This window comes from Vanessa cardui, chromosome 20 (genome assembly GCF_905220365.1).
Source record: "Vanessa cardui chromosome 20, ilVanCard2.1, whole genome shotgun sequence".
Taxonomy (NCBI): domain Eukaryota; kingdom Metazoa; phylum Arthropoda; class Insecta; order Lepidoptera; family Nymphalidae; genus Vanessa; species Vanessa cardui.
Window position 1 is genome coordinate 4722399 of NC_061142.1, and position 27895 is coordinate 4750293.

Sequence of the window (27895 nt, forward strand, 5' to 3'; positions counted from 1 at the left end):
AAATCGATAATGTCGTTTTCAAGTAATGACGTGACTAAGGGAAATTGGCATTCTTTTTTATGTATAAGATAAATTAAGTTAAAATTATTTCTTATTTTCAATGGTACATTATTTGTATACTCCAGGGATGTAAATAAAAATGTATTATTATATTGAATCCAAACAATAATGTTTTAAATACATGAACTATTTATTTATTGCACTGAAATTACCGTTTTTTTATTTATTAATATATAATTATATGATTTTGTAACTTAAGTGTTAAGTGTAAGTTAAGTGTTATCAAAAACTCAAATCATTAATCATTCGATTGGCTGTTGGTTAGAGATCATTTATATATGTACCTAACTACCTACCTACTTTATGTAGTTGTCTGATGGCAAAATAGCATTTTGATACAAGAATCCTGTACCAACAGAACGGTTGCAAATTAAATCAAATACAGGGTATTTTACCAACTACATCGCCTGGAACAGAAAATGCAATATATAGAAAAAATTTAATAAATCCCTAAAAGTTTTTTTCGGCAGTATCACGTCTAATTGATTCAAATATTCTTAATGACCCAATCGCGCCGATATTACCTAATTACGCAATATCCAAAGGGCATTGCAAGTACAAGGCAATTTTCCTTCAATCTTGTTTGTACGTAACAACGTACTCGCATAACTTTCGCAAGAAGACTTGATCCATAGTGGTCACCTGTCGCAGTTCTAGTTCTGTATATATTTCTGTGACCACTGCAGATTATTTGTCATAGTTGTCGTGACGTCATAATCAACACGAATTGCATATCCTTAGTATTGGGTAAATAGAATCGCCCATGTAAGCACATCCTTACATAACATACTAATAAGTACAACACGTCTGTGGTACGCTATTAAATTCAGTTCTTAATTTAAAAAGTAAATGAAGCTCTAATGACATTGAAGCTATGTCAGTCAAAATTCGATTTAAGTTGTAACACCAAATAAAATTTTTCGTGCAAATAAATGGAGTAAAAGCTATATTATTCCCTTTAAAAATAAAGTGAAGCTATGATACTTAACCCAAATAACATTTGATTTAAATATTAAATACAAAAATGGAAAATGTAAGTAAAAAAACTTGACCTATGAAAACACGCGCCTCCTCACTCTCGACGTTAAAATTATAGACAAGTATTAATAAATTTAAGTTGTATTTTTTACTGTCTTTGTTCATACATTAGTCATCTCAAAAACACATAAGATATCTTATGTTACTCATATCAAAACACGTTGAAAATTTAGCGTAGAGGGACGCGTCATCCTAAAAGAATAAATCAAGTATAGATTTAGTACCTATATGCTAGACAGATGCCTCTGTTTTTCTCATTATTATCGATTCATATATTTACACTTTGTGAATCAAAGCTACGTAATTGAGAATACAATAAAACCTTATTTATTGAATAAAATAATTTATTCTATACAGGATGTGGAGTTCGATGAATTTTGCGATCCTAACAATCCTAGAAAAATAAAATATGATGATATTTTGGCTGCTTCGCGTCGCATTGTGGGGACGATTGTCAAAACACCTTGCACGGTATTTAAAATTTCGTAAGCAGCTGAGAAACACTTTTATTGGTTAATAATTTTATTTTATTTTTTTGTCAGAGAGCTCACATGTCAGATAAACTAGATATGGACATATATTTAAAACAGGAATTTATGCAGTATACAGGCTGGTGAGAAAATCAAAATAGTGGCAATTATCCTACAATTTCATTTTAAATTTATTTGTAATTTATTAGTTTCAAGGAACGTGGTGTTCGGAATACATTGCTATTATTATCAGAAGAACAGAAAAAGATTGGGGTGATATCAGCATCAACTGGTAATCATGGGTTATCTATGAGCTACCATACTACACAGCTTGGAATTCCTTGCATCGTCGTAATGCCAACACGAGCGCCAATAACCAAGCTTACAAAATGTCAATCTTTCGGTGCCAAAACACTGTTACATGGTGAGAACATGGCTGAATCAAAACATTATGCCATGTCTTTATCCAAAGAGAAGAAGTTATATTATGTCAATGGGTGAGCGAGCATAAAATATATTTGTGAGGTTTTAGCCGCAAATTTTATTTCTGAAGACATGTTCGATCAAATACAAAGAGTTTATTAAAATTGATTATAATTCTACAGATACGATCATCCTAATGTAATTGAAGGACAAGGAACTATTGGAATTGAAATTATAGAACAAGTCCCAGAGGTAGACGCTGTTTTAGTACCTGTGGGTGGTGGCAGCCTTTTAACTGGCATTGCTATTGCTGTGAAACATCTTAAGCCCGATACCGAAGTCTATGTAAGTTTTTACTTAACTTTGAATTTCACTGCCCCTTCTATTTATTGAAGGTATCTTCTTGTTTTATTTAATTATCTAAGAAATATCGGCACATATTAATTAACATTAGAAGGTTTAACCGCGATACTAGTTATCAAAATCAAACGATTAAAAGATTAATAAAAATTTAAATTTAATAATTTTAACCAGGGTATACAAACCGAAAAAACATACAGTATGGTAGAGGCGCTCAAGAGAAACGAAAGAGTAAGAATAACCATAGACTCCACTATAGCTGATGGACTCGCAGTAAATTTAGCAGGAGTAAACACATTTCATAATTTGAAAACCGGAATTGTGGATAAAATGGTATGGTAAATATAATAATCGTATAATTAATTATATTGTGCATCATATCACACATATTGCTTAATAATAATACAAAGTAATTAGTAACCATATGCCCTATGTATTAGCCCCTAAGTAGCCATGTGAGAATCAAATTATGTGGGATTCTTACCCACTAAAAGGGCCGTCTTAAATAAGACATGCGAGGCTTGCAAATCTATCTACGGCTCTAAACGCCGACGAGGCTCTTATTGTCTTCACTGAATAGAATCGGCCTATTCCCGTTTCCGCTTCAATATCACCTTCTGCTTCGTCATCCTGTCAGTCCCATCGAATTAGCTTGCGACCACACCGATTCTTCGACATAAATTCTCGCAGACGACGATCTCTTCCGTCTGGCTCTGTATTTGTCTTTTATACACTGATAACACTTAATTCTATATTACAACACGTTTTAAATATTTTCAAAGTATATTTAATTTACAGTTACAATACTACATTTCAATAAAATAGTTTTTTTTATTATATGCTTACAATAACGTAACTTAATCAATAAAATATGTTCTTATTCTCCGTATTAAATGAATTGTTGAATATGTATCTTATAGTAAATTTATTTTCTAGTAAATTTATTTTATGCCAAGCCTGGTTGATGCTACTCACTAGTACGCTTTTAAATTCACGACCATTGAATAAACTCTTCTTACTATAATGACTTAACATTTGTATATTAAATATACAATACAACAAAAATAGGTAATCGTTAAAGAAGATTGGGTGGCACGTGCCATAATGCACTTAGTCGAAGAAGAAAGGTACGTCGTAGAAGGCTCCGCGGCGGTTACCATAGCAAGTATAATGGCAGGCCTTTTCCCCAATCTTAAGGGTAAAAAGTAAGTAAATGAAAGGAAACTGCATTATTATGTCATACAAAGTCTTAAAAATATATACCCCTATTATTCACTCTAAGGGCGTTGTGTATCCGGCGTACATCGTACCAACACAGCCTTCTGGTGTTCTGACATTGTTGACATAGGCGAATGATACTGTTAGAGAAATGCAAATCCAATTCTGTTTTTAAAAGTGGGGAAGCTCTCCCAGCTTATAGTAACTGAACGTTAAAAACTATAACACAATATAACAAAACATTTTTTTAAAACTTAAGTTTCATGACTTCTGGTACAGTTAAGGGAAGCGACTAGCTGGCCTAGTGATTACCAGAAATGACTTACCTTAAATTATTCTCTTAGCAATATATATAATTCCTGTTTTACTTAAGTTGTTACTATAAAAAACGTACATTTCAGAGTGGTATGTGTATTATCGGGTGGTAATATCGATACAACGACACTTGCTCGTGCTCTGGAAAGGGGCATGGCGGCGGAGGGGAGATTGGTCAAGTTTAAGGTGACGGTAAGCGACCGGCCAGGAGGTATGGCTGAACTGTGCGGATTGTTAGCCAATCTCGGTGTTACGCTGCGGGACTGCATTCCTGAACGCGCTTGGGTTAAGGGTGATGTTTTTAGCGTTGAGGTGATTATTTCAATGCCCTTTTTGAATTGAAATGCTATTTTGAAATTTATTATACGTAGAAAACTAAAATTTCATAATATTTTTCTCATATTCCAATTTATTGTATTAGCCCCTACTCTTTCGTCGCAGGCCCTCCAAATATTTAATACTGCCTCTAGGAGCTTCATTAAAGAACCATAAGGGTTGTGCTATAAAACCCTCACTGGCCTCCCAACTGACCTCAAAATCAGTCTATTTGAAATTCAAATACAGTTGAACTTTGGATAAAGTTTGAAGGATTCCGTCTCCCATCTATAGGGTCACTTGAAATGTTTTGTTTTTCTTTCAGATGAAAGTAATAGCGGAAACCAGAGGATGGGATCACACTAAAGAGTTAATCGAGTTAATTAAGCGAAAATACAAAGATTGCTTTTTCCCTGAAACAAATGAAAAGTCAGATAAAGCTCCAGGAGCCAGGCGTGGTCCCTGCCTAGCGCCAAATCCAGTGTGCATGCAGAAATAAATTACTAACAAATATTTTTGGATACCATCGATTTTTGATTGTTATTTATATAATGGTTTTAAATAATAATTATTCAATAAATAAACAACATATTAATGTAATGAGATCCCTTTTTCGCATTTTGATACTATATTTGATTTAATAAATTGTCAATCAAACGCACCATGCACGTTGGTTAGTCCATGTTATCCACATAAAGTTATTGAATAAAAAACAAATTGTTTAAGAAGATTATGATTGTGTGATTTATTTTCGTTTGAATTGGTTTAAATTTTACAAATATTATCCCTTAAATATACTGGTTGATGGGTAGGAAATATTAAGTATCTAGAGACTTATCAATTTCTATTTGTAAAATTCATTCATCATGTCATCAGTCATTATATTAGATAGTAGGCAAAGACTTATAAGTGAAGCTATAGATTATGATCTCATAACAAAATTTAACCACTCCACCGCTTAAATTTACCTTACATAAATTTTAATATTCTGATGAATCCAGCAGCCAATAGAAAGTATCACATTAATGATAACCTAAACGGTACGGCCACGGCGGCCGTTCTCAATGTAGACTTTTCAACTCCGTAAGAGATTACTGCATCAGTGTGAGATTACAATCACAAAAGTCTTAATAATCTGATAGAACACCAATTCGAGAAGACTGGGGACTAGAAAGATCCAGCAAAACGCTGAAAAACGTTTCTTTTTTTAAATTTAGTATGTACCTTTAAAAAACGTAGTTAAACACATTTGGTGAATTATGTTCTGATTTCTATCGGCAGATTAATCTCTATAAATGTTACATAATTTTTTACACTATTGGGCCTTAGATTAAAAACTACTTTAATGATTTAAGCTTCTTAATAGTCTTTAACTGATATACTAAAAAAAAATATTTATGTCATCTATTCTTGCGGCTAAGTCTAATAGTAAATTTTTAGTTTTGAAGAAAAAAAATATTACTTTATAAATAAAACACAAAATGTCAAGACGTAATGTAAGTAACCAAAACTTTGAGCTAAGTAGGCGTAAGGAACAGAAAGTACAATAAAAACATAAAAACTAAAAATTTCAGGAGGATTTTGATGAACTTTGTGACCCAGAAAATCCGCAAATTATTAAATATGAAAACGTATTAGAAGCTTCAAAACGAATCAAAAACTTCATAAAACCAACTCCTTGCACGGTGGTCGTATTCGTTTCTTTTTTGTTTAGTAATAGTCCGACCAGTATGTATTCAAACAATATTTTATAAATATCTAGCCGTCGCACTTCCAACGGGAGAGTGGTATCAACATATTCTACAAATTAGAAACAATTCAAAGAACTGGAAGGTAAATAAAAAATCAAATGTACGTTTTTCTTAAACTTGAAAAATAAATTAAAAAACATGATAATTAATTCTGCGTCTAAGTATATACTTTTTAATTCTAGGAATGTTAGCTATGTCAACGGATTAAGCACCAACTACAAAATATAATTTAACTATTTCCTAATTTTTTCGGTGATTCTTATTGTACCTTAATTTAAACTTGTTTATAAAGTTTTAAGGAACGAGGAGCTATCAATGCTTTAACATTATTACCTAAGGACAATCAAAAGATCGGTGTCGTGGTAGCTTCGTTGGGTAACCATGCTATGGGAATCTGCTATTACGGCCAAAAGCTGGAAATACCTGTCACTGTGATTATGCCTACTTGCGTACCAGCCATCAAATTGCAGTTATGCCAAAATCTTGGCGCGAAAGTTATTGTTCAAGGTAGCAATTTAGTCGACGCACAAAAATATGCCAGAGGTTACGCAAAGGATAAAGGCATCACCTATATAAAGTAAGTGAATGTTATATTACAATTTTAAGGCATTGTTAGAAACTTCGATGCCTTGTAATAAATAATTAAATTTTCTAAATATTTTATTAGGTTTTTTTTTTATATTATATAACATCTTCTTTGTTGTTAACGTAACATACTAGGATTACTCAGTAAAATTTGGTACCGTATTCCTTCATGGTGTCAAAAACACATAAACATAATTTTACATTGCTATAATTTTTTATCAGGCGTGATTATCCTAACGTCTTATGCGGTTACGGGACGGTAGCTCTTGAAATACTGGATCAAATTCCGAATATGGACGCGATAATAGTACCAGTCGGTAGCGGTGGACTAATAGCAGCCGTGGCTAGCGTGGTGAAACACGTGAAACCGGAATGCTTAGTATATGTAAATATTTAAACTATTTTATGAACTAAAATATCGTAAAAGTATTATTATAAAATATTTTGATTGATTTGTTTCACTAACTAGCCTTTACCTGTTTAGGGCGTTCAATCCGAAAGACTTCCAACGTTTTACAAGTCTTTAGAAGCAGGGGAACCCATAACTCTGCCTTATGAACCTTCAATAGCGGAGGCTATAGCCATGCCATACGTTGGTGTTAATGCTTTCAAAAACGCTCAGAATCTGATCGATAAAATGGTAATGTGTAAATGTTCCACTGAGAAATGATTTATCCTTTTAAAAATTGCAACTGACACACTCCTGTCAACTCAACCGTGCTTGCCCGAATTTGTATTTTACATACATACATCTGTATAAAATGACGATTTTCAATAAAATGTTAGGAATATAACTATAAAAAGTAGTAAGCTAACCTTACACTATAAAATAACATACCACCGATATTAATTATAAAAATATATTTTTAGCTATTAGTAAAAGAAGATTGGATAGCTCGAGCCATTTTACACTTGGTTGAAACTGAACGCTTCGTTGTAGAAGGAGCTGGTGCATCGCCTCTGGCTGCTATTCTTGGAAATCTCGTTCCAGAATTTAAAACTAAAAAGTAAGCAAACAAAGTTACTGTGTAATTGTATTTGGTTACTATCATTTTAATAATTGTTTGTAGGCAATTGTGAAGTCATACAAATTAATGAGTTGTTCCTGCGTTATCTCCGCTTAAGACTAAGAGACAGGCACTTGTTAAAGTGTTCCGATCAGTAATATAATAAGTCATCGGGCCAGATAATCACAGTGTCTATAAGATATAATGACCCTTTTGTGTACGAAATCCTCATTTAGCAAAGCGCTAAGTTCTACCAGTAGTAAGACAAAATATGGTAATTATAATATGGGCTTACACGTAATGAGTGTTCTAAAAACAGTATAAAATATAACAATATATAATATTGGTTGCTGAAACTATGGCATTATAACGCTAAGGGATGGATATATTATATTGTATCTTATTTCTATGGCTGGGTGTGACCACTTACCATCAGATAGCCCATTTGTCAGTGTGCCTAAATGTTGCAGTAAACATTTAAAACAATCTTTAAATTTATTATTAAAACATAAAATAAAGTAAATCTGGCTGTCTGTTACTTTTTCTCACCCAAACCCGTGATTCCAATTTGAAGATATTTGGTATGAAGCAAGATTGAACTCTTTATTACTCTTTCATCTTCTTTCTACTTTTATTATTTATATAAAAGAATAAAACATTACACAACAACACACAAAAATTAAGTAGGCTTTTGTATCGTTATTTTACAGTGTTGAATTAAATTGTAATTTTGATTCTCGGTTTTGTCTAGTGTTGTATGCATTCTAAGCGGGGGTAATATTGACGCAGTTTTGCTTGGCCGCAGTTTGGACAGAGGCCTCGCAGCTGAGGGGCGACTAATCAAATTTAAAGTAAACAATATTTATTTACTTCTACATACTTACTACCAAAATATGTTTTATATAGTAAGCCTTTAGAGGTAGATACCTTTTAACGCACTTGATGATCTATGATGGTGATATTTCATTAATATATTGATACACCTAAGCGGAGACGGAGCAGGTCTCCCAGTAGAGCCAATTTATTTTTTTCAGCAGAAATTATAAAAAATTAAGGCTTTTTAGCAAATTAACTAGCTTGTTAAGTAGTATTTTCGTAAGTTAGAAGCGGATTTTTTTGATTGGAAGATTTAAAAAAAAAAAAAAAAACGTTTAGGTACTTAAGTAGTGTTTTTACGGTAGTTCGTCTTCGTACGGTTATATTTGAATATTTTGTATACAGTTTCCTACTCGTTATACAATATAAAATGAAAGTGTTTTTTATGCATAATTCATTCCATACATTTATTCTTTTCGGGTAACAATTATCGAGAAAAAATCCTTTTCACTGAGTTAATTAAAACACGGCGATACAATAACACTTTTTATAATATTGACATGTTCAACAGGTCCTGATTAAGGATTTTGCAAGTGCGTACGAACAATTTATGTTGTTGCTCGCACACGGTGGTTACAATTTGATTCGTCAGTTTCAAGATCGTATTTGGGTTGAGAATGAAATATACAGAGTTGAGGTAAAACCATCTCATTTTTTATTTATTAAAACTTTCCAAATATAACCGGACCTTTGTCAGTTTTCGAATTCATTCCTTTATCAAATCGTAAACTCTTAATACCTTTTCAAACTAAAGTTCTAAACTGACCACTGCATATAAAATTAAACTTACATTGTATGACCACTTGGTTCAAATTGGTGTAACATCTTTGGATTACGTCTGGTTTTATATGAACATGAAACCTTTTTGATGGCGTAATTAAATAGTCATTACAAATTCAAATTAGATATGATATTTATGATATTATCTTTTACTGAATTGTCAAAATATGTCTGTCAGTTTCATATTTTCTCTATCAGTAAAGCAGATTAATCACTCATACTGAGCACACAAAAATAGATCTTACGGTGATGGACCTTTTCTTACCCCGACTATACATGATTTTACGATACTTTGCGAAACTTTAACCGAACTCAAAAGATCTCAAAAGGAATTATTTTGCGTTGTTGTTGAAACTTTTTGTGATTGTATATATCCTAAAGCCTTCCTCAGTTCCCCGATATTATGATAGTGAACTATCTGACGCTAAGATTTTTCTAAAAACGAACCAGTACTTAGCGCGTTCAACCAATCAAACAGTTTCACTTTTATCGTAATAAAATGAGTTAATAAGTTTGAATATAAAGAAATAAATCACATCTGTAGAAAAAAAATTTCAAAAACCAATCATGCAGACAAATATATGTAAATTCATTTATAAATTCTAACACAGTACTCTAGCTAAAACTGGCAATTCTGATTTTGCCTAGATAGAGAGATTAAATACCTGTCATCTGTCCATTATTATTTTTTATTTGTAGGTAAAAGTGGTTTGTGAAACAAGAGGATTGAATCATGCTTTGGAATTGAAAAGATTGGTGGAGAGGGCTTATCCAAATGCTTGTTCATTTGAAACTGAACCATTTAATGATGACAGAACCTGCCCATGCAATGCAAAATCTCTCAAACCAAAATAGATTATTACTCTCAACAGACAAGGCCTTGTAAGAAAAAAATTGAAAGCATATTTTTTATTTTTTATTACATCACTTAAAATATTTTAACATTCTGTTATGGTCCTGAAATTGGTTACATTTATAAAATATGGATGAAACTTAACAATAATATAGAAATTTAAATATGAATAAAATTATTTAAAATTTTTATCCATAAATGTCGCCATCCTCAGGTCTCTTTGGCTCAAACCATTTACATCATGAGATGACAATACTACCTGAAATGTAAATAAATCTATAGTTTTCAAGCAAAATCAATTTTTGAATTAGTAAATTAATTTACCATATTGAAATACAACTGCATATAAACGAAACAAAGCCATATGCAAATAGCATATCAATAAAAAAGGAAACAGGATTATAAACTAATTATTTCATGAATAGTACATTGCTTTATAAAAGACAGATTTTCTAGTTTTTTTTAAAATCTATATAAAGATTATCATAATTAAAATTTAATAAGAAAATGCAACACATTACTAATATTAATGTTACAACTAAGATGTTTATAATTTGAGGTTTTAAAAAGTTGTATTTAAAAAGCATTAATCTAATTCATCAAATTAAGATATCATTATGAAGCAAGTAATTCATAAAAAACAGCTCTCACCTGCAATTTGTTATAGACATTAAACCATTCAGGGTGGTGATCCATTTTTTCCGCTAGCAGAGCAACTCGAGTCATGAAACCAAAAGCCTCATTAAAGTCTTTGAATTTGAATTCTTTTTCTATAGCATCTCTATCGCTCTGTACCTTCCAGCCTGTTTGTAAAAGTGGTTGAAGGAGGCCTTCACGCTCCTCTTGTTTCAATTTGTCAGCCTACAAAATAAATTTTTGTTTTTAATTTACAAAATATCATCATATCAGATAAGTAAATGGAATGAACTTGTAAAGTAATAAATAGCAATTTAAAAAGACAGTAGTTAAAATAATTTAACTAAATAATTTAACTTCAACTTTTGTTAAATTAAAAAACCAGTTACAATGTCTGAGATAAGTACACAACCTTGATTATCAAACGCAACGCAATTCAAAGGTAAATTAGCAAAATTAATAATATTACCATTTTCCTTTTACTGGACGAGGACGCAGACACGCTAGCAAACCTGACGACTCGACTGGCGCAACTAGTTGTGGCATTGATCGAAGCCCGCGCGCTTTGGGCGACTCTATCGGGGTGAAAGTGTATCGCTATCAAACGCCCGACATTGTACACACTCAGACTTCGCAACATCTTTCAACTAAAAAAATAATTACCTACGTAGGTATCGTGAAATAAGCTATTACTTTTAAATAACTATAATATATTAATTTTTTTATAGGTATAAAAATATTGTCAATAAGTCTATTGGAAGTCAGAAAATAGCTTTCCATTTTCTTCATTTTTGTGTTTTTAATTCTATACCTCGATACAACCACTTATTTCTTCATCCGAATATGTTACCGTTTTTGTTTATCACTTTTTTTTTATTGAAACGTCATTGATGAATTAAGTATGACAGAGCAGAGGGAGGGAGAGCTTCACTTATTCACTAATCACTTCTCAAACTCTCAGAGTTAGTTATAAATATAAACTGCTAGTGGTAGAATGTTTACAGAATATTTTTCGGTAAAAATGTATTAATATATTAATCATTTGCCGTCATGTTATACTGTTAATATTACATTACGTTTCAAAACTAACTCCTAGTCCTAGTGAATAACTGAATAGTGATTGGATAATGTATAGTATAGTATAATCTGCAACGCACATCAACAGACAAATACCCACGTTTTTTAAACTTTAGTATTTTTATCATTGATCGATGAATGTTAACAATTGTTTGTTGACCTTCATTCAAAGTCCTCAGTCCAGCACAACAAATCAACAAAATAACAATAAATTTGCAATTATATTTTAACATTTTCTAAGTCATTTAAAAACCATTACCATTACCAGACTAATTATGTACTCTGTGCCATGCTTATTGCTTACCGCCGTCCGCCACTCGTCAGACATCTATAGCTAATACCTAGCTATTAGCTAACTAATTAGGTAGCTATTACGATGGACTATGAAGAGTTGATATGACTTAATGACAGAAATAAACAAACTATACTAACAAGTATCCTCGATTTTAAAAATGGATACTTTGAAAGATCTGTTACCTACCAGATTATATGAAGTGTTAGAAAAAGCTGGTATTTGTACTACACAACAAATAATTATTCTTTCTCTTTGGGATATTAAAAAACTCACTAATCTACTTAACGACGATATTAAACTCCTTAAAAATATTGTGTCAAACAATTGTTGTCCTGATAGCATTAGTGGAACTTTTTTGGAAGATGAAAATGTTACAGTGAAAACTGGCTGTGCAAGTATTGATAAAATACTAAATGGTGGCTTTCGAGTAGGAACACTAACAGAATTATATGGTGAAAGTGGCTCAGGAAAAACACAAATAGCACTGCAAACTGCTGTCTATTGTGGCAATAGTGGATGCGTGTTTATATGTACTGAAGATTTATTCCCTGTAAAAAGATTTAATCAAATAAGCCAATATGTCTGGCATAATATAAGATACACAGAATGTCAGAAGAATATTTTTATTGAACACCTTACTGAGACTCATGAATTATTATCATGTATCAGAGTGCGTTTACCCAAGTTATTGAAGTTAAATAAAATATCTGCTGTCATTCTGGACTCAGTAGCTGCCCCTTTTAGGTGTGAAAATACTAATTATGTACAAAGAGCAGAAGAACTAAAAGAATTGGCTATCTTGCTACTTAATATAGCCCAAGAATATAATATAGCTGTTATTTGTATCAATCAAGTGACTGCTTGTTTCACAGGTTCCGATGATGTACTTCCTACATTAGGACTAGTATGGTCTAATTTGATTTCTTGTAGGTTAAAATTAACAAAAACAACAACAGAATATAGGGAATTAACTATAGCTTTTGCTCCACATTTATCCAATGCACAAGGTGCAAAATTTATAATAACAAAATACGGCATAGAAGATATGGAAAATATATTATTAAATAGCTAAACCAAATTTATCATTCTTTCAATTAATGATACTTTTTTCCATTAATTTAGTAAAAAGAGATACAAACAATGTTCGAGGATAGTTAAGCAGAACAGAGAAATTATCAGATGCAATAAAAACAAATCTCTTAGAAATTAATTATATTATTAACTTAACACAGCAACCATTAGTGCCAACGTTTTGAGATTGATTCTTGACACTTGTTAGGACTTGCAAGCTTGTCTGTAGAGACCACCCGTCATCACACTTGCAAACAGGAATACTTAGTATTATTCAGTTCCAAGTTGATTGAACTGGGGGTAACTACAGGTTTTTGTGATATCTTATTTTCGTTGGTGATGATGTAAGGAATGTTTATTGGTTCACCTGAGCTAGGTGACCCATTTGCCTCATATTTTAAATAAAAATCGATGAATATAACCATATGTTTCAGTATGGTGATTTAAACACACATTAAATTGGTTTGATATAAATAGGAATAAGTCTAAAATCATTAAATATTGTATAACAGATCCTAGCTAACATAATAACCATTATCTTAAATTGAGATTTGAAAATAACGTTTAGGCTGATAGTTTTTTAAAATCCATTTGAAATGGGCTTAACCTACCTTTAGTTATACATACAAACATACACAAAAATACAATTGCTTCAAAGATATATATATTTTTATTTATATAAGTGATAACTGATAACAGCTGATATTTGACCTGATCCAATGTTGCCAGACTTAAAGGCAGTTGTCGCTTTTATGTTTTAACATAATATAACCTATGCCAATGAAAATAAGAATAAAAATAAAAAAATGTGATTTTTAATAACTCAGCTATATTATGCACTACTAAGAATTTATAATGATCATACCTATGTTTACAATACAACAATATTACTTATATCCACTTTGATTTTATTTTCAAACCTCCGATCACGGTTTCGCCGATGTTCAAAACGCAATTATTTACTTAATTACTTACTATGGTATAGTAGCAAACTCCATATTAGTGCCAGGTATACTGCCAGCTATGCTGTACCTGTACCGAGGGTCTGGTCCTTTGAGCGTGCCATAAAAATTATCAAAGGCATAAAAATTGACTTTCATGTGATCGCAGCATGTTTTTCTTTTTGTACAGGTTTTAATAACTGTTCGAAGATTTGGTATGTGTCGTTTATATCATCAGCTTGCCGTATAGCCGTGCTGGGGAGTATTTCGTACACACTTCATATTTCATACGGCCGAGGTGGATGGTGTTTAATGCCAAAAGTCAAAAATAATTGTAACTGTTTTCTTCTGTTTAGAATTTTAAAAAGTAAATTAATCTGGAAATTACCATAACGCTATCCTTTTAAAAGCCCTTAACCCTATTTAAGTACATTGAATTTGTCCGTTTTGTTTAAAGTGATTTATTAAACAAACACTCAATTTGTACACGCCCATGGCTAAGTGAAAAACTGTCTTTCAGATTAACGTTGCTAAATGTCAAATTATTTCTCCTAACTTGTCAAATATTTTTGAAATAATTCTGCAATAATTGGAATGAATTTAGATAAATTTATTTGGAGGACCAACATTGTAAAATCTTTAAGGGTAAGGAGTAATTTTAACCTGCTACTTTCGTTATTATTCATGATTGTTTATTAACTTCAGTTTATTTTCCATATGATATTATAACCAATTGCAATAGTCTTACAGTAAAATAAAAATCCCAGGACATAAAAGACTAAGAAGTAGAATCGATATGGATTTAAAAAGTCGTGAAGATCCCGTCGTGCTTAAGTTGGACACACCAGAGTTTCAAAATATCTTTAACCAAGAAGTAGTGGAATTGAAAAAACTATTTGACAAGTACAATTACGAAATTAGAATAGCCGGTGGAGCTGTAAGGTAACAAATTGGACGTTTGATTGTATATGAAAGGTTTTATATTAACACTTTGAGAATTATTAATTCTTAAAATGATTTCAACAACAAAGCAAATAATTGTTTGCACCAATTTTTAAATATGGTTTTGATTTGATTGTCTTCACTTTTAATTTTTAGAGACTTATTACTTGGCCAGCAAGCAAAGGATTTAGACTTTGCCACAACAGCAACTCCTCAGGAAATGAAAGAAATGTTCACTGCAGAAAATGTGAGAATGATTAACATGGCTGGAGAGAAGCATGGAACGGTTACACCAAGAATAAATGACAAAGAAAACTTTGAAGTTACTACTTTAAGAATAGATATGGTCACAGATGGTAGGCATGCAGAGGTTGAATTTACAAAAGATTGGAAACTAGATGCCAATAGAAGAGATCTTACCATAAATTCAATGTTTCTAGGTAAAGTTATTCATATTTATTATTCTGGTAATAAATGGAAATACATAACCAAGTTGATTTATTTATTAACACAAATATTTATGTAATGTATTATCTAAATTTTACTGTGTAGTTCATGAATTAAGATAAACTAGTGGTTTTATTTGATGTTAGAAATTTACTATAATGTCTTCCAACAGGTTTTGATGGGTTAGTTTATGATTATTTTTATGGCTATGACGACTTGCAGAAACGAAGAATTGCATTTGTTGGTGATGCAGATGTGAGAATTAAAGAAGATTATCTGAGAATAATGCGCTATTTTCGCTTTTATGGTAGAATTGCTGAGAGTGCAAATAATCATGACCAACATACTTTAGATGTTATCAAACAGAATGCAGATGGTTTAGCAAATGTGTCGGGAGAAAGAATTTGGATGGAATTAAAAAAGACATTGCAAGGCAACTTTTCTGGGGATTTATTAAAAAAAATGTTAGAAGTCAATATTGGACAATACATAGGTAACAATTAATATCTCTTTTTTTTTCATGGTATAGGTTGGCGGATGAGCATATGGGCCACCCGATGGTAAGTGGTCACCATTACCCATAGACAATGACGCTGTAAGAAATATTAACTATTCCTTAAATCGTCAATGCACCACTAACCTTGGGAACTAAGATATTATGTCCCTTGTGCCGGTAGTTACACTGGCTCACTCACCCTTCAAACTGGAATACAACAATACTGATTACTGTTGTTTGGCGATAGAATAACTAATGAGTGGGTGGTACCTACCCAGACGGGCTTACACAAAGCCCTACCACCAAGAATATAATACCTCTTTTTTATTATTATTTATTATAATTAAACTTTGTTATTTTTGAAGTGTTACTTTCACATGTACCGAGATGTCTACTCACTTGTTATGTATTAGACCATAAATTTCCATTAACAGGCTTACCCAACCCTAATATAGAGGAACTGGACAAGTTGTTAAAAAGGAGCAAGCATTTGTCCTTGCACCCAATGAGTTACTTAGCTGCACTACTTAACAATATTGATGATGCAACAATACTACATGCGAGATTAAAGTTCTCTAATTATGATAGAGACATGACCTACTTCATCATTGAAAATAGAGACAGAGAGGATGAAAGTGCTCTTAGACCATTATTGTAAGTGGCCTTTTATAATATTGCATCCTCAAACACAAGGTTGTATGACATGGCTCGATTTGGCTAGTTTTTTACATTAACACATTTTTCTTTTACAGGCCCTATGAGAAAATTGTTTTAAATACCAAAATAAAGCAACAAGATGCCTATGACTATGTTGTAGAAGTGCTGAAATATAGAGGCGATGAAAAACTTCTAGAAGATTTTAAAAAATGGGTGATACCAAGATTCCCAATTAATGGTAAAATTCTTAAGGAGAATGGATATATGCCTGGCAAGATGTATAGTCATATTATATACAAATTAAAGGATACATGGATAGATAGTGAATACCAGCTTGGTATTGATGATTTAGTTAAATTAATACCTAGTATTGTTGATAAATATAAAAGCCAATAAATGCATTTATTAAAAATATTTTATTTTAATTAAACTTAACAGTAAATATTAGGTATATATTTGTATTATAAGTTATTATATTTATATAAAGCTTTTATAATCCAGTTGTCTTAGGTGCTGTATATGGTTCATAACTATCACAACCATCATCATCATCTTTATGTTCATAAAAACATCTCTTACAGAACAAATATTTGCAGCCACGGCAACGCATCTTTGCATCCTCATTACAAATCTCACAAAATGGTAGCTCATCTAGTCCAGAATCACAAACTTCATTTTCTTCTAAAGTAGATTGTTCTTTGGCCTAAAATAAAATAAAATTTAGTTATTTGACAGTCCTAGCCAGCAAATAAGTTGACATAGACAAAAATATATCAATTATTGTAAATGTTAAACATGAATTAGAATATAAGATATAATAAAACCTTTTGAATAATTTTTTTCATGATTTCTTCTTTATCATCTGATTTTTCATTGTTCTCTGTAAGAGAAAGTTTCTTGTGACCAGAAGTGGAAGTTCCCTTAAGTTTCTGCAATCTAGTTTCAATATCACTAACTAAGTCATCAAATTCTTCTTTATATTTGGTATCAATATTCGACTGTGCCATATATTGCTTCATGAGATCATCTGCCTGTTCCTGTTCTGTTCTTAAGTCAGGACCTGGCAATAATGGCTGAAACACAATCAGATGACGAATGAGTTTTTAAACGATAGTAGTAGGTAAAATGTAACCTGTATATAAATTCATTTTTCACACACATTAATCCTGAATACAAACTTTTTTTGCCTCAATATATGGGTGGGCAAATCATCCACCTCATGGTTAGTAGTTAGCACTAACCTAACCATACAAATTAGTTATATAATTATTTATGTAGAATTAAATATACCACAGAACTTAACTATTTCTTAAACGACCAAAACTGGTAGAAGCCATTATTACTTTAATAAAAATTTCATAATATCCTTACATACTATGTTGTTTTGTCTTAACATACTGCATTAAGTCAGTAAGACTCAGGAAATTGCCTTATACATATTGATTGTTAAATAATAATTAAAAAAATTAAACATAAATATAAGTATACCTTACTCTGAACTGCACTAGCTGGAACTCCCTTTAAATTTGCCAATCTTAATTCTAATTCAGCGGTAGATGTGGAAGGAATATCATCTTTAAGTTTTTGTAAACGGGCAATAATATCCTCATTATTTACTTTTGTCAAATTTTCTTGGTTGCCTTCTTTCAATTTCTTTAACTTTTCATAAATTAATTGATCTGTTGTGTTGTAAGAAATTTGTTTATTCCTTGTAGAATCAGCAGTGATACCAATCCTTCTATATGTAAAAAAAAAATTAATATATATTATTTGAAAATTACCTGTATAGTTAAGAGGCAATATTATTTCACTTACTTATAATATGCATCAGGTGGTTCAACTGTTGTGGGTTCATTTTTCTTAGCCTGCTGTTTACATTTAGTGCAAACCTATTAAAAAAAGAATATCTATACAAATAATAGAATTGGAGTGTCTGTTTGTAATATTAAAATAGCCCTTTTTTACTCAATGTATATGTAACCAAGATAACATTTCTTACAATTTTTGTATGTCTGTCTGTTTGTTCCGGCAATCTCTGGAACTGCTGGACAGATTTTGACGGGACTTTCACTGGCTGATAACTTACATAATAAGGAGTAACTTAGGCTACAATATTTTTTTTTTGTTAAATTCAAACGCGTAAAAAGTTGCGGGCACAGCTGGTAGAGAATAAATTAAACATCATTAAAAATGTAAATAGAAATTTTCATCAAAGAACAATAATACATTAAAATACTTCTAAGTACCTTTACTTCAGCATTAAGTTTTTGTAAGAAGACTTTGTGACTCAAGCATTTTGAACAATAGCTAAAGCCACAACCGGGACATCCTTTCTGAAATTTAGATAAAAGTTATGTAGAATTTAGATTAAACTATTTATGTCAAAATTGTTTTGGCAAATTAAGTAGAAATTAAATTACTTCTTGTCGGAGCAGCGAAAATGATTTAGAGCAAGAATTACAGGCCATGGTAAGAACTAGACAACTGTGCCGAAAATCGTCATTGAGATTTTCTAATTTTATTTTTTTCTTGAGTTAAAGCTATGTTGTTGTACGCTTGCAGTTGTGACACTGTCATTGTCATTTGTCATACAAAAATTCTGTGTTATTTAAAATTAAAAAATATTATAAATCACAGAACACTAATTTTTCCTGTGGAAATTAAAATATTATTGTTTAATGTAAAATTGTTTTCTGTTAATAACCATATTACTAATCGTATTTTGTATTTACTATTTGTTTTACTATTTACAAGGTTGTCAAAATAAAAATACAACTAAACCTTTTTTCCAATACCGGTTTTTTTAAAAGTATGTATAATGCTATTGAGACAGAATGGTAAAATAAAAGAAATATTAGTAATATAAGTCTGAAAAATCGACATTGTATTTTATTTGCGTATAACTCGAATTGCTTATTATTTTAGATATTAGTATACAACATTGTCGATATTGGTAACTCTATTGTCATCGACCGATAGAAGAAATATGTATTTTGAATTTTATCCAAAATAAAAGAAGTATATTAAAACTGTACAATCAATATAAAATAGAAGAAATAAAGTAGGTCCTAGTATACTACCTAGTGATACACCACGGGAGACTAATAGATGTGAACTTGTAAAAGTCCACGTCAATAGGCTATTTGACAATGCGAATAATAAAGTGTCAATTATTGTAATCAGTAAAATATATGTTTTAAAAAGGTTATTTATTAACGAGAGTTCAAAATATAAATCAATCTTTTCAAAAATCAATAATCCATAAATAAAATGCATTTTTTTAAACACGTGACCCAAAACGTTCCTGATTGGCCGGGTTTATGATGAAGTCACTTGATTGTTAACCTTGATTGCCTACTATATGTACCACAGATTAAAATACGGGCAAGTGACGTCACTGACTCCATTGCAGCGCCATATTGTCTTAGTAGCGTTTTTGCGCGATATTTAAATATCGAATTATTAATATGATATTCTTCGGAAAATATGTACTAGAAACAAAAAAATAAACTTTTACTTGTCTTAATCTGTAATAAATTATATAAAATGGATTTTAAAAACCAGTCAAATCGCCTTTTAGTAGCTTAATAAAAACACTGTTAGAAACGGTAGAAAATGCTTTCGCCAGACCTTAAAATATAACAATAGGTACCTACATTTTTTTAATGTGTCAAAAATTTGGAGAAATAAAATTATTCAAAGCATGTTTCGTGTCACTCGTGTATTTTCCTTTTCTGAAACTGAACTATTCTATCTAACTCGAAATATCCGATACGGTTTATATTAATTAGAGTTTACAAAATAAAAAACGGTTAGTGTAGAAATCTGTCTATAGTTCTTTAAGTTCCTTTTATATATATTACATCTATTTGGATGATGCCATTTTGTAAAGAACAGTTAGATATGTGGATTAACGGAGGGATAAGAATATTTTTTACATGTTTAAATTAGATTATTTAGAAATCCCATCCCATCACTCAGTACTCAGACTCAAGATTTTCTCTCTTTTAATAACATTTGAATTACGTAACTATTGTTATAGATATAATAAAAAAAAAAACTAACGTAAGCTTTTATTGTATAGAAATATAGCATATGTTACAATCTATTTAATATTTATATCTTTTCTTAAAAAGTGCTTCGCACGTTTTTATTTTAAATTGGAATAAACTATATTTTAAATTGCAAAAAAACATTTTACTTTTTTTTTAAATGAGTTCTTGTAGTTGCAACTTTTATTCACATTTTGAATTTTTTGAAAAAAGCTATATGGCTGTTGCAATTAATCACCCTTATCACCTCCTAACGGGAATATGTCGAATGTCCCTTGAATCAACCCTACATATCTCTGTAGGTAAAAGAAAATCACTTATATTTTTATAGTGTTTAAAACGCAAATTTGCATTATGGTACATTGGTACACAGAAAATAAAACCAATTAAATATGATCACACTTTATTTATTAATGATCTTTGAATACATACATATATAAATCGGAGGTTTATAGATACATATCTAAGATCATTTGCCACCCATTAAGCTGTTCATACCACTTGACCCTTGTTGCAATTGCCGCATCATGTTGTGTAAACCAGACATACCACCCATTTGTTGAAGGATTCGAGGATCCATCATTTTAGCCATTTGTTGATTAAGTTTAGCCATTTGGTTTTGATTAACGTTTTTAGCCATATCACCACCTTTAAAAAGTCCCTTAATGCCTCCCATTTTCTTTACAACAGCTGCAAACTTGGTATATTGGGCAATGAGATCTTTCACATCTCGTTCTGTGACTCCAGCTCCTTGCGCTACTCTGGTCACTCGCGTCGGTTGTTTCGAAAATAATTTGGCACCATCACGATGGTCAAGTTCACCTTCATTCATGGAGTCCATTATTGTCATAAGTCTTTTCAATTTTGCCATTGACTCTTGTTCACTACCTTTTGTCATCAAGTCTTGAGAGAATCCTGGGATCATGCCCTGTAATTTATGAAAAGGGGTGAAATTGTAATTATATGTACAAAATCAGTTTTTTTATTTCTTTGACCTTTTTACTTGTAACACAAATCAATCAGATTACTTTAACATTAAATATCTTTATAATATTTATCATGAAATAAAATATAGATACATCCAAATAACTTAAGACACACAAATCCAAAATTTATACATGCCTAAATTACAAACCCTGGGGCAAGAAATTTTGAAATTATCTCAATATTATATGATATGATAATGGTAATTTCTTATTGTTCACATTGAAATATTAAAAGTAAAGTTACATATAACCAAAATAAATAATAAAATATTTCTGACCATAATTTGTGAGAATGGTCCCATCTTCATGATATTTTGAAATTGCTCATACATAGCCCGCAATGTGAACTGACCATGCTTAAGCTTTTCCAAGAGTTCATCATTGTCATCCAACTTCAGCTCATTTACTTTGTCCAACAAACCTTCAATGTCTCCCATACCCAGCAATTTATTGATAAAAGGTTTGGTTTTAAAGGGCTCAAGGTCATCAATATGTTCTCCAGTACCAATAAATATTATAGGACTTTGTGTTGCTGCAACACTAAAAGTTTATTTTTTTATTTTAACCATAAAGTGCCATGTAAGATATACCTAAGCAATCTGTAAATGTATGAAATTCAAGTCAATTTCATAACAATAAATTTAAACCTACGCTGATAATGCACCACCCCCCTTTGCATGTCCATCCAATTTAGTAATGATCACTGAACCAATGTCTACTTTCTCCTTGAAAGCTCTAGCCTGGGCTTCACAAGCCTGTCCAATTGTAGCATCCATCACGAATATAATGTTATCTGGTTTCTAAAAATAAAAATTTGGTTATAATATTATTTTATTTTTATTGTAAACTTATACATAATTAATTTAAGTCTAGCATCAGGTCCATTGTTTGCCAATTAAATGAAACTAGCAATACCATTTTATAAAATATTGTAAAAATTGAAGTAAAATACATTCACCAAATTTCTATATGGATGTTATGTATTCATATTGTTAAAAATTTGTTAATCACAAAGGTAACACAATGAGAAAGTAATATTTCCATAAATAGGCTATTTGACTGGTTTTTAAAATCCATTTTATATTGTTTAGTAGAAGTTAAGGAACCCAGTAAAAGTTATGTTTTTTATTTCTAGTACATATTTGTGAAAAATATCAAATTAAAAATTCCATATTTAAATAGCGCGCAAAAACGCTACTTGGACAATATGGCGCTGCAATGGGGTCGGTGACGTCACTTTCCTGTATTTTAATCTGTGGTACATATAGTAGAAAAGAAAAGTTTACAAGAAAGTGACTTCATCATAAGCCTGGCCAATCAGGAGCGTTTTGTGACACCTGACAAACATTTGAAAAAATGCATTTTTATTTATGGATTTTTGAATAAACTAAGTATTATTTTCAACTTTTGTTAGTAAATAACCATTTTTATATATTTAAGGAAATAAGAAAAAAAATCTTACAATGGCATTGGCAACTGCCAACATCTCTTCAAACAATGACTCTTCTTGCTTGTGACGTCCACTCGTATCTACAATTATCATTTCAAAACCTTCTTTTTTAAACATCTCTACACCTGTAGAGGCAATAACAACAGGATCTACTTCTGTATAACTGAAAAATATTTATATTATTACAAAATAGATGAATTGAAGCATTACATCCAACCTAAAACTTTACTGTAATTAAGATGGTAAAGAAATATGAGCATTATTTTTATTATATATGGTTGTCATCTAGGTTTTTATGCAAATTTGGTTTGACAAATCTTTCAATCACTTTTATTTAATTATATACATATATTGTGTGTATGTACCTCCCATAAAATGGTATTCTGGCCTTGGTACAGTTTTGTTTGACTTGGTCATATGCACCAGCTCTGAATGTGTCAGCACACACAAGACATGATTTCCAGTTCTTTCGCAGATAATGATATGCCAGTTTTGTACATGTTGTAGTTTTACCTGACCCTTGCAGACCTACAAACATTATTATATTTGGTTTCCCTTTTATGGGCTGGTATGGCTTCACTCCTGGATCTACAAGCTGAAAAATATTATTAAATTAAATCTATTTTGTTCAAAATTTGGTGATAAGATGTTTAATAGTTAAGACATGAAACTTACAAAAAATCTCACTATCACATTTATCATAATAGTAAGAATAAATTAAAGGGATGGCCGATAACCAAATGGGCCACCTGATAAATATTAACCTTTGGTTATTGACATTATCACTGCACTACAAATGAATACACAATCTAAGTTATTAAATCCCTTCTAGTGTATCTATTTGAACTGTGATTTGAGTGATCTCAACATTCCAACTAGAATTGATCAATTCAATATTTTGCAGCAATAAAAATTAATTAATTTCTTAACAATATTATGTTACACCAAAAAGAAGCCAAATTATATATAATATATACAATAGATCCAGTTAATAATAGTTTTATCAGTTTGTTTATAATTAAATTATTACAGCTATTGTTGTTTTTGTTTGTGATTTAATCGTAGGATATTCTTATTGGTATTATATATTTAATGTTATGGTATGCTGATTGTGTTATTATGATATTGGTTAAGGATTGAATTTACTCATTATTACAGGGCAGTCTTGTGTTCTAATTATTTTGTGCCCACTTAACCTCAATCTGCAAAAAGATAATAGAATTCTGTTAGTACCTTCACAAGCTCTTTAAAAACAGCTGATTGTATCATCCGTCTTTTATTAAGCCCTCCAGCCATTTCATCAAAATCAATAACTGCACGAACATTTTCTCTGAGGTTTTTGACTAAACGAATATTGACATCAGCTTCTAATAGAGCAGCACATATTTGTTTCAACATAGAGTTTAAAACCTGGAATAAAGTATAAGAAGATTATATAAAATGAAATACAATATCCAGGGTTGGGGGTCAGTTTCAGAAATAATAATTTACCTCCTCATTAATAATAGTGGCACGACTTAACGACTGCAGGGCAGTCGTTATTTTTCGACCTAAATCTGCTAAAACCATTTTGAATAACTATACACACACTTTAAACAATTGTTCTGTCAGCTGTTCTTCTTTCACACAAAATTATAACGTATCACGGAAAGAAAATTCATTAGAGTTTTGTGACATTTTAAATATAATTATTGATGAATTAAACAAAAATCGAAAATGACTTTACAAATATCATTAACATCACACAATAACATCCATATTCCTTAAATTTTTTTTAGTCCACGACGGACAATTCCTTCTATTTCACCACAAATCATCGACAATATGACACGCACACGTCAAATGTCAACGTCAAAACGTTTTGTTTCCGTTTGTCATACATGATTTGGAATTTAAAATGACCATAAAGTATCCTGTAATTGAAGTCGACCTAAATTAATTCAGGAATATTATTTCATTAACTTTTTTTTTTAAATATTCTTTGTTTATGGAGTCCTTACTTAAATAATTTAGTTCATTCATAAAATCGTAACTTATTGGAAAAGTACGGTCATTTATATTTTATTACAACACTAATACAGACTATACAAAAGGAGAATAACAAATTTCGCATCGTAATCCGCTGTTTCATGTACGTGAAGTAGATTGTAAATTTTATATAAAAGAAATTTGTTATATTTAGGTAACAAGTGTAATAATGGTATGTATATATTCCATGATCTTTATTGTTTACACATACAGATTTAGTTATTGTTTTATTTAATAATTTACAATAAATACTTAACTACTTAGGGTCAAAATCAATCTGGTGGTGGAAGTGGTGGAGACAAGAAAGATGACAAAGACAAGAAGAAGAAATACGAGCCTCCGATTCCTACCAGGGTTGGTAAAAAGAAGCGTAAGGCTAAGGGGCCTGATGCCGCTCTAAAATTGCCACAAGTAACGCCACATACGCGCTGTAGGTTGAAATTGTTGAAGCTAGAAAGAATCAAAGATTACCTACTTATGGAAGAAGAATTTATTCGTAACCAAGAGAGACTCAAACCCCAAGAAGAGAAAATCGAAGAAGAAAGATCGAAGGTACAATTTAAATATATACAGCAAAATTTGGTTTAACTATTTCTTTGAAATAAGTTAAAATTACTTTATTTCATTTATTTAGCTTATTATATAAAAAGTTTCGTATGTCTGATGCTCTTTTAGTACTTTTGGGTCATTTGTTTCTTACAAATATAATAATTTTATTAACTGTGTAGGTGGATGATTTGAGGGGAACACCAATGTCAGTTGGTACTCTTGAAGAGATCATTGATGATAACCATGCTATAGTGTCTACATCGGTGGGCAGTGAACACTATGTCAGTATTTTATCATTTGTTGACAAGGATCAACTGGAACCAGGCTGTTCTGTGTTATTGAATCATAAGGTGAGCATGCAAGCTGTCTTGTGCCTTTTTTTTAATTATCTATATAAATAATTATAAAATTTGACTAATCCCAGAGAACAATTAAACCCTCTCATTTTGTAATTTGATAATTGTCAAGGAATTTGTGTGTATGGTAATACATCTTATAAATAAAATAATTTTCTATAGATGTTTTTTCTCGAAGGACTGTAAACAAATCATTAGACTGTAGTTAAAAGTTCTCTAGTTTCATCTTCTTAATTTTTTGAGGATATTTTAGTTAAACAATTAGATGAAGAACTTTTTTTGTCAGTCTTTTGAATTCAAATACTATTTTTTATATTAAACAAAGGTACATGCAGTTGTTGGAGTACTAGGTGATGATACTGACCCAATGGTTTCTGTCATGAAGTTGGAGAAAGCTCCACAAGAGACCTATGCTGATATAGGCGGTCTGGATACACAAATACAGGAAATAAAGGTAAATTAAAACAATTTGTATATAGTTTGATAACCAAACTCATAGAGTTTATGGTTTCAATACTTTTCAGTCCTCATTGTCTGTGTATTTAATTATTATAATATTATTTTATCTGTGTTGTATTAATGTGTTATTTATATTATTATTAATAATTCTATAGGAATCAGTGGAACTACCTCTTACTCATCCGGAGTACTATGAAGAGATGGGTATCAAACCTCCTAAAGGTGTTATCCTGTACGGACCTCCTGGTACTGGCAAAACCTTGCTGGCCAAGGCTGTAGCTAATCAGACTTCAGCCACATTCCTTCGAGTTGTTGGATCTGAACTTATTCAAAAATATTTGGTATGACTATTGATATTAAAAAAAAATCACCAATAATATCTTATTTACATATTTATGTGTTATGATAATTATTATTTATCACTAAATGATTTTATTTTTTTAGGGTGATGGCCCGAAACTTGTGCGTGAGTTGTTCCGGGTAGCAGAAGAGCATGCTCCATCAATTGTGTTCATAGATGAAATTGATGCTGTGGGTACAAAGCGGTAAGTAAAAATGCCATAGGCCAAAAGTGGCCATGTCAATTACATATATTTTTACAAAAATAATGACCCTTGATACTATCTTTCCTTTAAAGTTATGACTCCAATTCTGGTGGTGAAAGAGAAATTCAAAGAACTATGTTGGAGTTGCTAAACCAACTGGATGGGTTTGATTCTAGGGGTGATGTAAAAGTAAGTAAACAGAAAAAGAAACTATATTTAAAAAAAGCAGCATAAAATACAATATTATTTTTGCATCTATGTATAATAAAAAAGTGGTAAACATTAAAAACTTATTTTTTATCAAGGTAATCATGGCTACAAATAGGATTGAAACATTGGATCCTGCTCTCATTCGACCCGGTCGTATTGATAGAAAAATAGAGTTTCCTCTGCCAGATGAAAAAACAAAGAGAAGAATTTTCACTATTCATACTTCAAGAATGACTCTGGCTGATGATGTTAATTTGTCAGAACTCATTATGTCAAAGGATGATCTTTCTGGTGCTGACATAAAGGTATATATGAAAATGATAGGTTATAAAAAAATGCATACATTTCAATTAATATTTTAACAATCTATTCTATTTTTTAGGCTATTTGTACAGAGGCTGGACTTATGGCCCTGAGAGAGCGAAGAATGAAAGTCACTAATGAAGATTTTAAGAAATCTAAAGAGAGTGTTCTTTACAGAAAGAAAGAAGGAACTCCTGAAGGACTTTATCTTTAAATATTATGCAATTTCATTAAAATCTTTCGAAGACTTTATATATACTTAATTAAAAATATTAAACTAACTAGAGAATTTCAATGTATTGCTTGAAATAAATTCATTTGAAACTAAATTCAGTTTTTTAATG

The 27895-nt window shown here is 31.0% G+C and overlaps 8 protein-coding genes across 11 annotated transcripts; 5 read left to right on the plus strand and 3 right to left on the minus strand.

Moving 5' to 3' along the window:
* Positions 1-61: 61 nt before the first annotated feature.
* Positions 62-4885, plus strand: LOC124538522 (L-threonine ammonia-lyase-like). 2 transcript variants are annotated; one of them, XM_047115609.1, is made up of 9 exons: positions 62-1093; positions 1456-1569; positions 1641-1711; positions 1778-2065; positions 2174-2336; positions 2526-2684; positions 3420-3556; positions 3971-4196; positions 4525-4885. In XM_047115609.1, exons 1-9 carry the CDS (start codon positions 1085-1087, stop codon positions 4696-4698), a joined length of 1341 nt encoding a protein of 446 aa, XP_046971565.1. In that variant the 5' UTR covers positions 62-1084; the 3' UTR covers positions 4699-4885. The 2 variants fall into 2 exon arrangements, with proteins under 2 accessions (XP_046971565.1, XP_046971564.1); XM_047115608.1 differs by lacking the exon at positions 62-1093 and having other exon boundaries at positions 1173-1569.
* A 717-nt stretch (positions 4886-5602) lies between these two features.
* Positions 5603-10053, plus strand: LOC124538234 (L-threonine ammonia-lyase-like). The gene is made up of 10 exons (XM_047115219.1): positions 5603-5695; positions 5774-5884; positions 5962-6032; positions 6243-6527; positions 6758-6920; positions 7020-7175; positions 7406-7542; positions 8294-8393; positions 8930-9055; positions 9898-10053. Exons 1-10 carry the CDS (start codon positions 5681-5683, stop codon positions 10051-10053), a joined length of 1320 nt encoding a protein of 439 aa, XP_046971175.1. The 5' UTR covers positions 5603-5680.
* Positions 10054-10099: 46 nt separating this feature from the next.
* On the minus strand, positions 10100-11327 carry LOC124538237 (probable pterin-4-alpha-carbinolamine dehydratase). The gene is made up of 3 exons (XM_047115222.1): positions 11157-11327; positions 10703-10912; positions 10100-10310 (listed from the first exon to the last, which is right to left on the minus strand). Exons 1-3 carry the CDS (start codon positions 11325-11327, stop codon positions 10227-10229), a joined length of 465 nt encoding a protein of 154 aa, XP_046971178.1. The 3' UTR covers positions 10100-10226.
* LOC124538233 (CCA tRNA nucleotidyltransferase 1, mitochondrial) lies at positions 11231-17014 on the plus strand. 3 transcript variants are annotated; one of them, XM_047115215.1, is made up of 7 exons: positions 11231-11354; positions 14592-14716; positions 14814-15013; positions 15170-15453; positions 15633-15953; positions 16391-16610; positions 16709-17014. In XM_047115215.1, the coding sequence occupies exons 2-7, from the start codon at positions 14666-14668 to the stop codon at positions 17007-17009; spliced, it is 1377 nt and encodes a 458-aa protein (XP_046971171.1). In that variant the 5' UTR covers positions 11231-11354; positions 14592-14665; the 3' UTR covers positions 17010-17014. The 3 variants fall into 3 exon arrangements, with proteins under 3 accessions (XP_046971171.1, XP_046971173.1, XP_046971172.1); XM_047115216.1 differs by lacking the exon at positions 11231-11354 and having other exon boundaries at positions 14822-15013; XM_047115217.1 differs by lacking the exons at positions 14592-14716; positions 14814-15013.
* On the plus strand, positions 11829-14253 carry LOC124538236 (DNA repair protein XRCC3). The gene has a single exon (XM_047115221.1). The coding sequence runs from the start codon at positions 12217-12219 to the stop codon at positions 13129-13131; it is 915 nt and encodes a 304-aa protein (XP_046971177.1). The 5' UTR covers positions 11829-12216; the 3' UTR covers positions 13132-14253.
* Positions 17015-17021: 7 nt separating the features above from the next.
* Positions 17022-19169, minus strand: LOC124538235 (abscission/NoCut checkpoint regulator). Its single transcript, XM_047115220.1, has 6 exons — positions 19034-19169; positions 18860-18946; positions 18429-18502; positions 18102-18351; positions 17438-17686; positions 17022-17316 (listed from the first exon to the last, which is right to left on the minus strand). The coding sequence occupies exons 1-6, from the start codon at positions 19079-19081 to the stop codon at positions 17104-17106; spliced, it is 921 nt and encodes a 306-aa protein (XP_046971176.1). The 5' UTR covers positions 19082-19169; the 3' UTR covers positions 17022-17103.
* Positions 19170-21056: 1887 nt separating this feature from the next.
* LOC124538264 (signal recognition particle 54 kDa protein) lies at positions 21057-24934 on the minus strand. The gene is made up of 7 exons (XM_047115258.1): positions 24593-24934; positions 24335-24511; positions 23467-23696; positions 23114-23264; positions 22303-22451; positions 21930-22191; positions 21057-21593 (listed from the first exon to the last, which is right to left on the minus strand). Exons 1-7 carry the CDS (start codon positions 24668-24670, stop codon positions 21135-21137), a joined length of 1506 nt encoding a protein of 501 aa, XP_046971214.1. The 5' UTR covers positions 24671-24934; the 3' UTR covers positions 21057-21134.
* A 230-nt stretch (positions 24935-25164) lies between these two features.
* Positions 25165-27880, plus strand: LOC124538265 (26S proteasome regulatory subunit 4). Its single transcript, XM_047115259.1, has 9 exons — positions 25165-25301; positions 25394-25681; positions 25858-26028; positions 26360-26488; positions 26649-26834; positions 26938-27038; positions 27131-27227; positions 27344-27553; positions 27631-27880. Exons 1-9 carry the CDS (start codon positions 25299-25301, stop codon positions 27763-27765), a joined length of 1320 nt encoding a protein of 439 aa, XP_046971215.1. The 5' UTR covers positions 25165-25298; the 3' UTR covers positions 27766-27880.
* Positions 27881-27895: the final 15 nt, after the last annotated feature.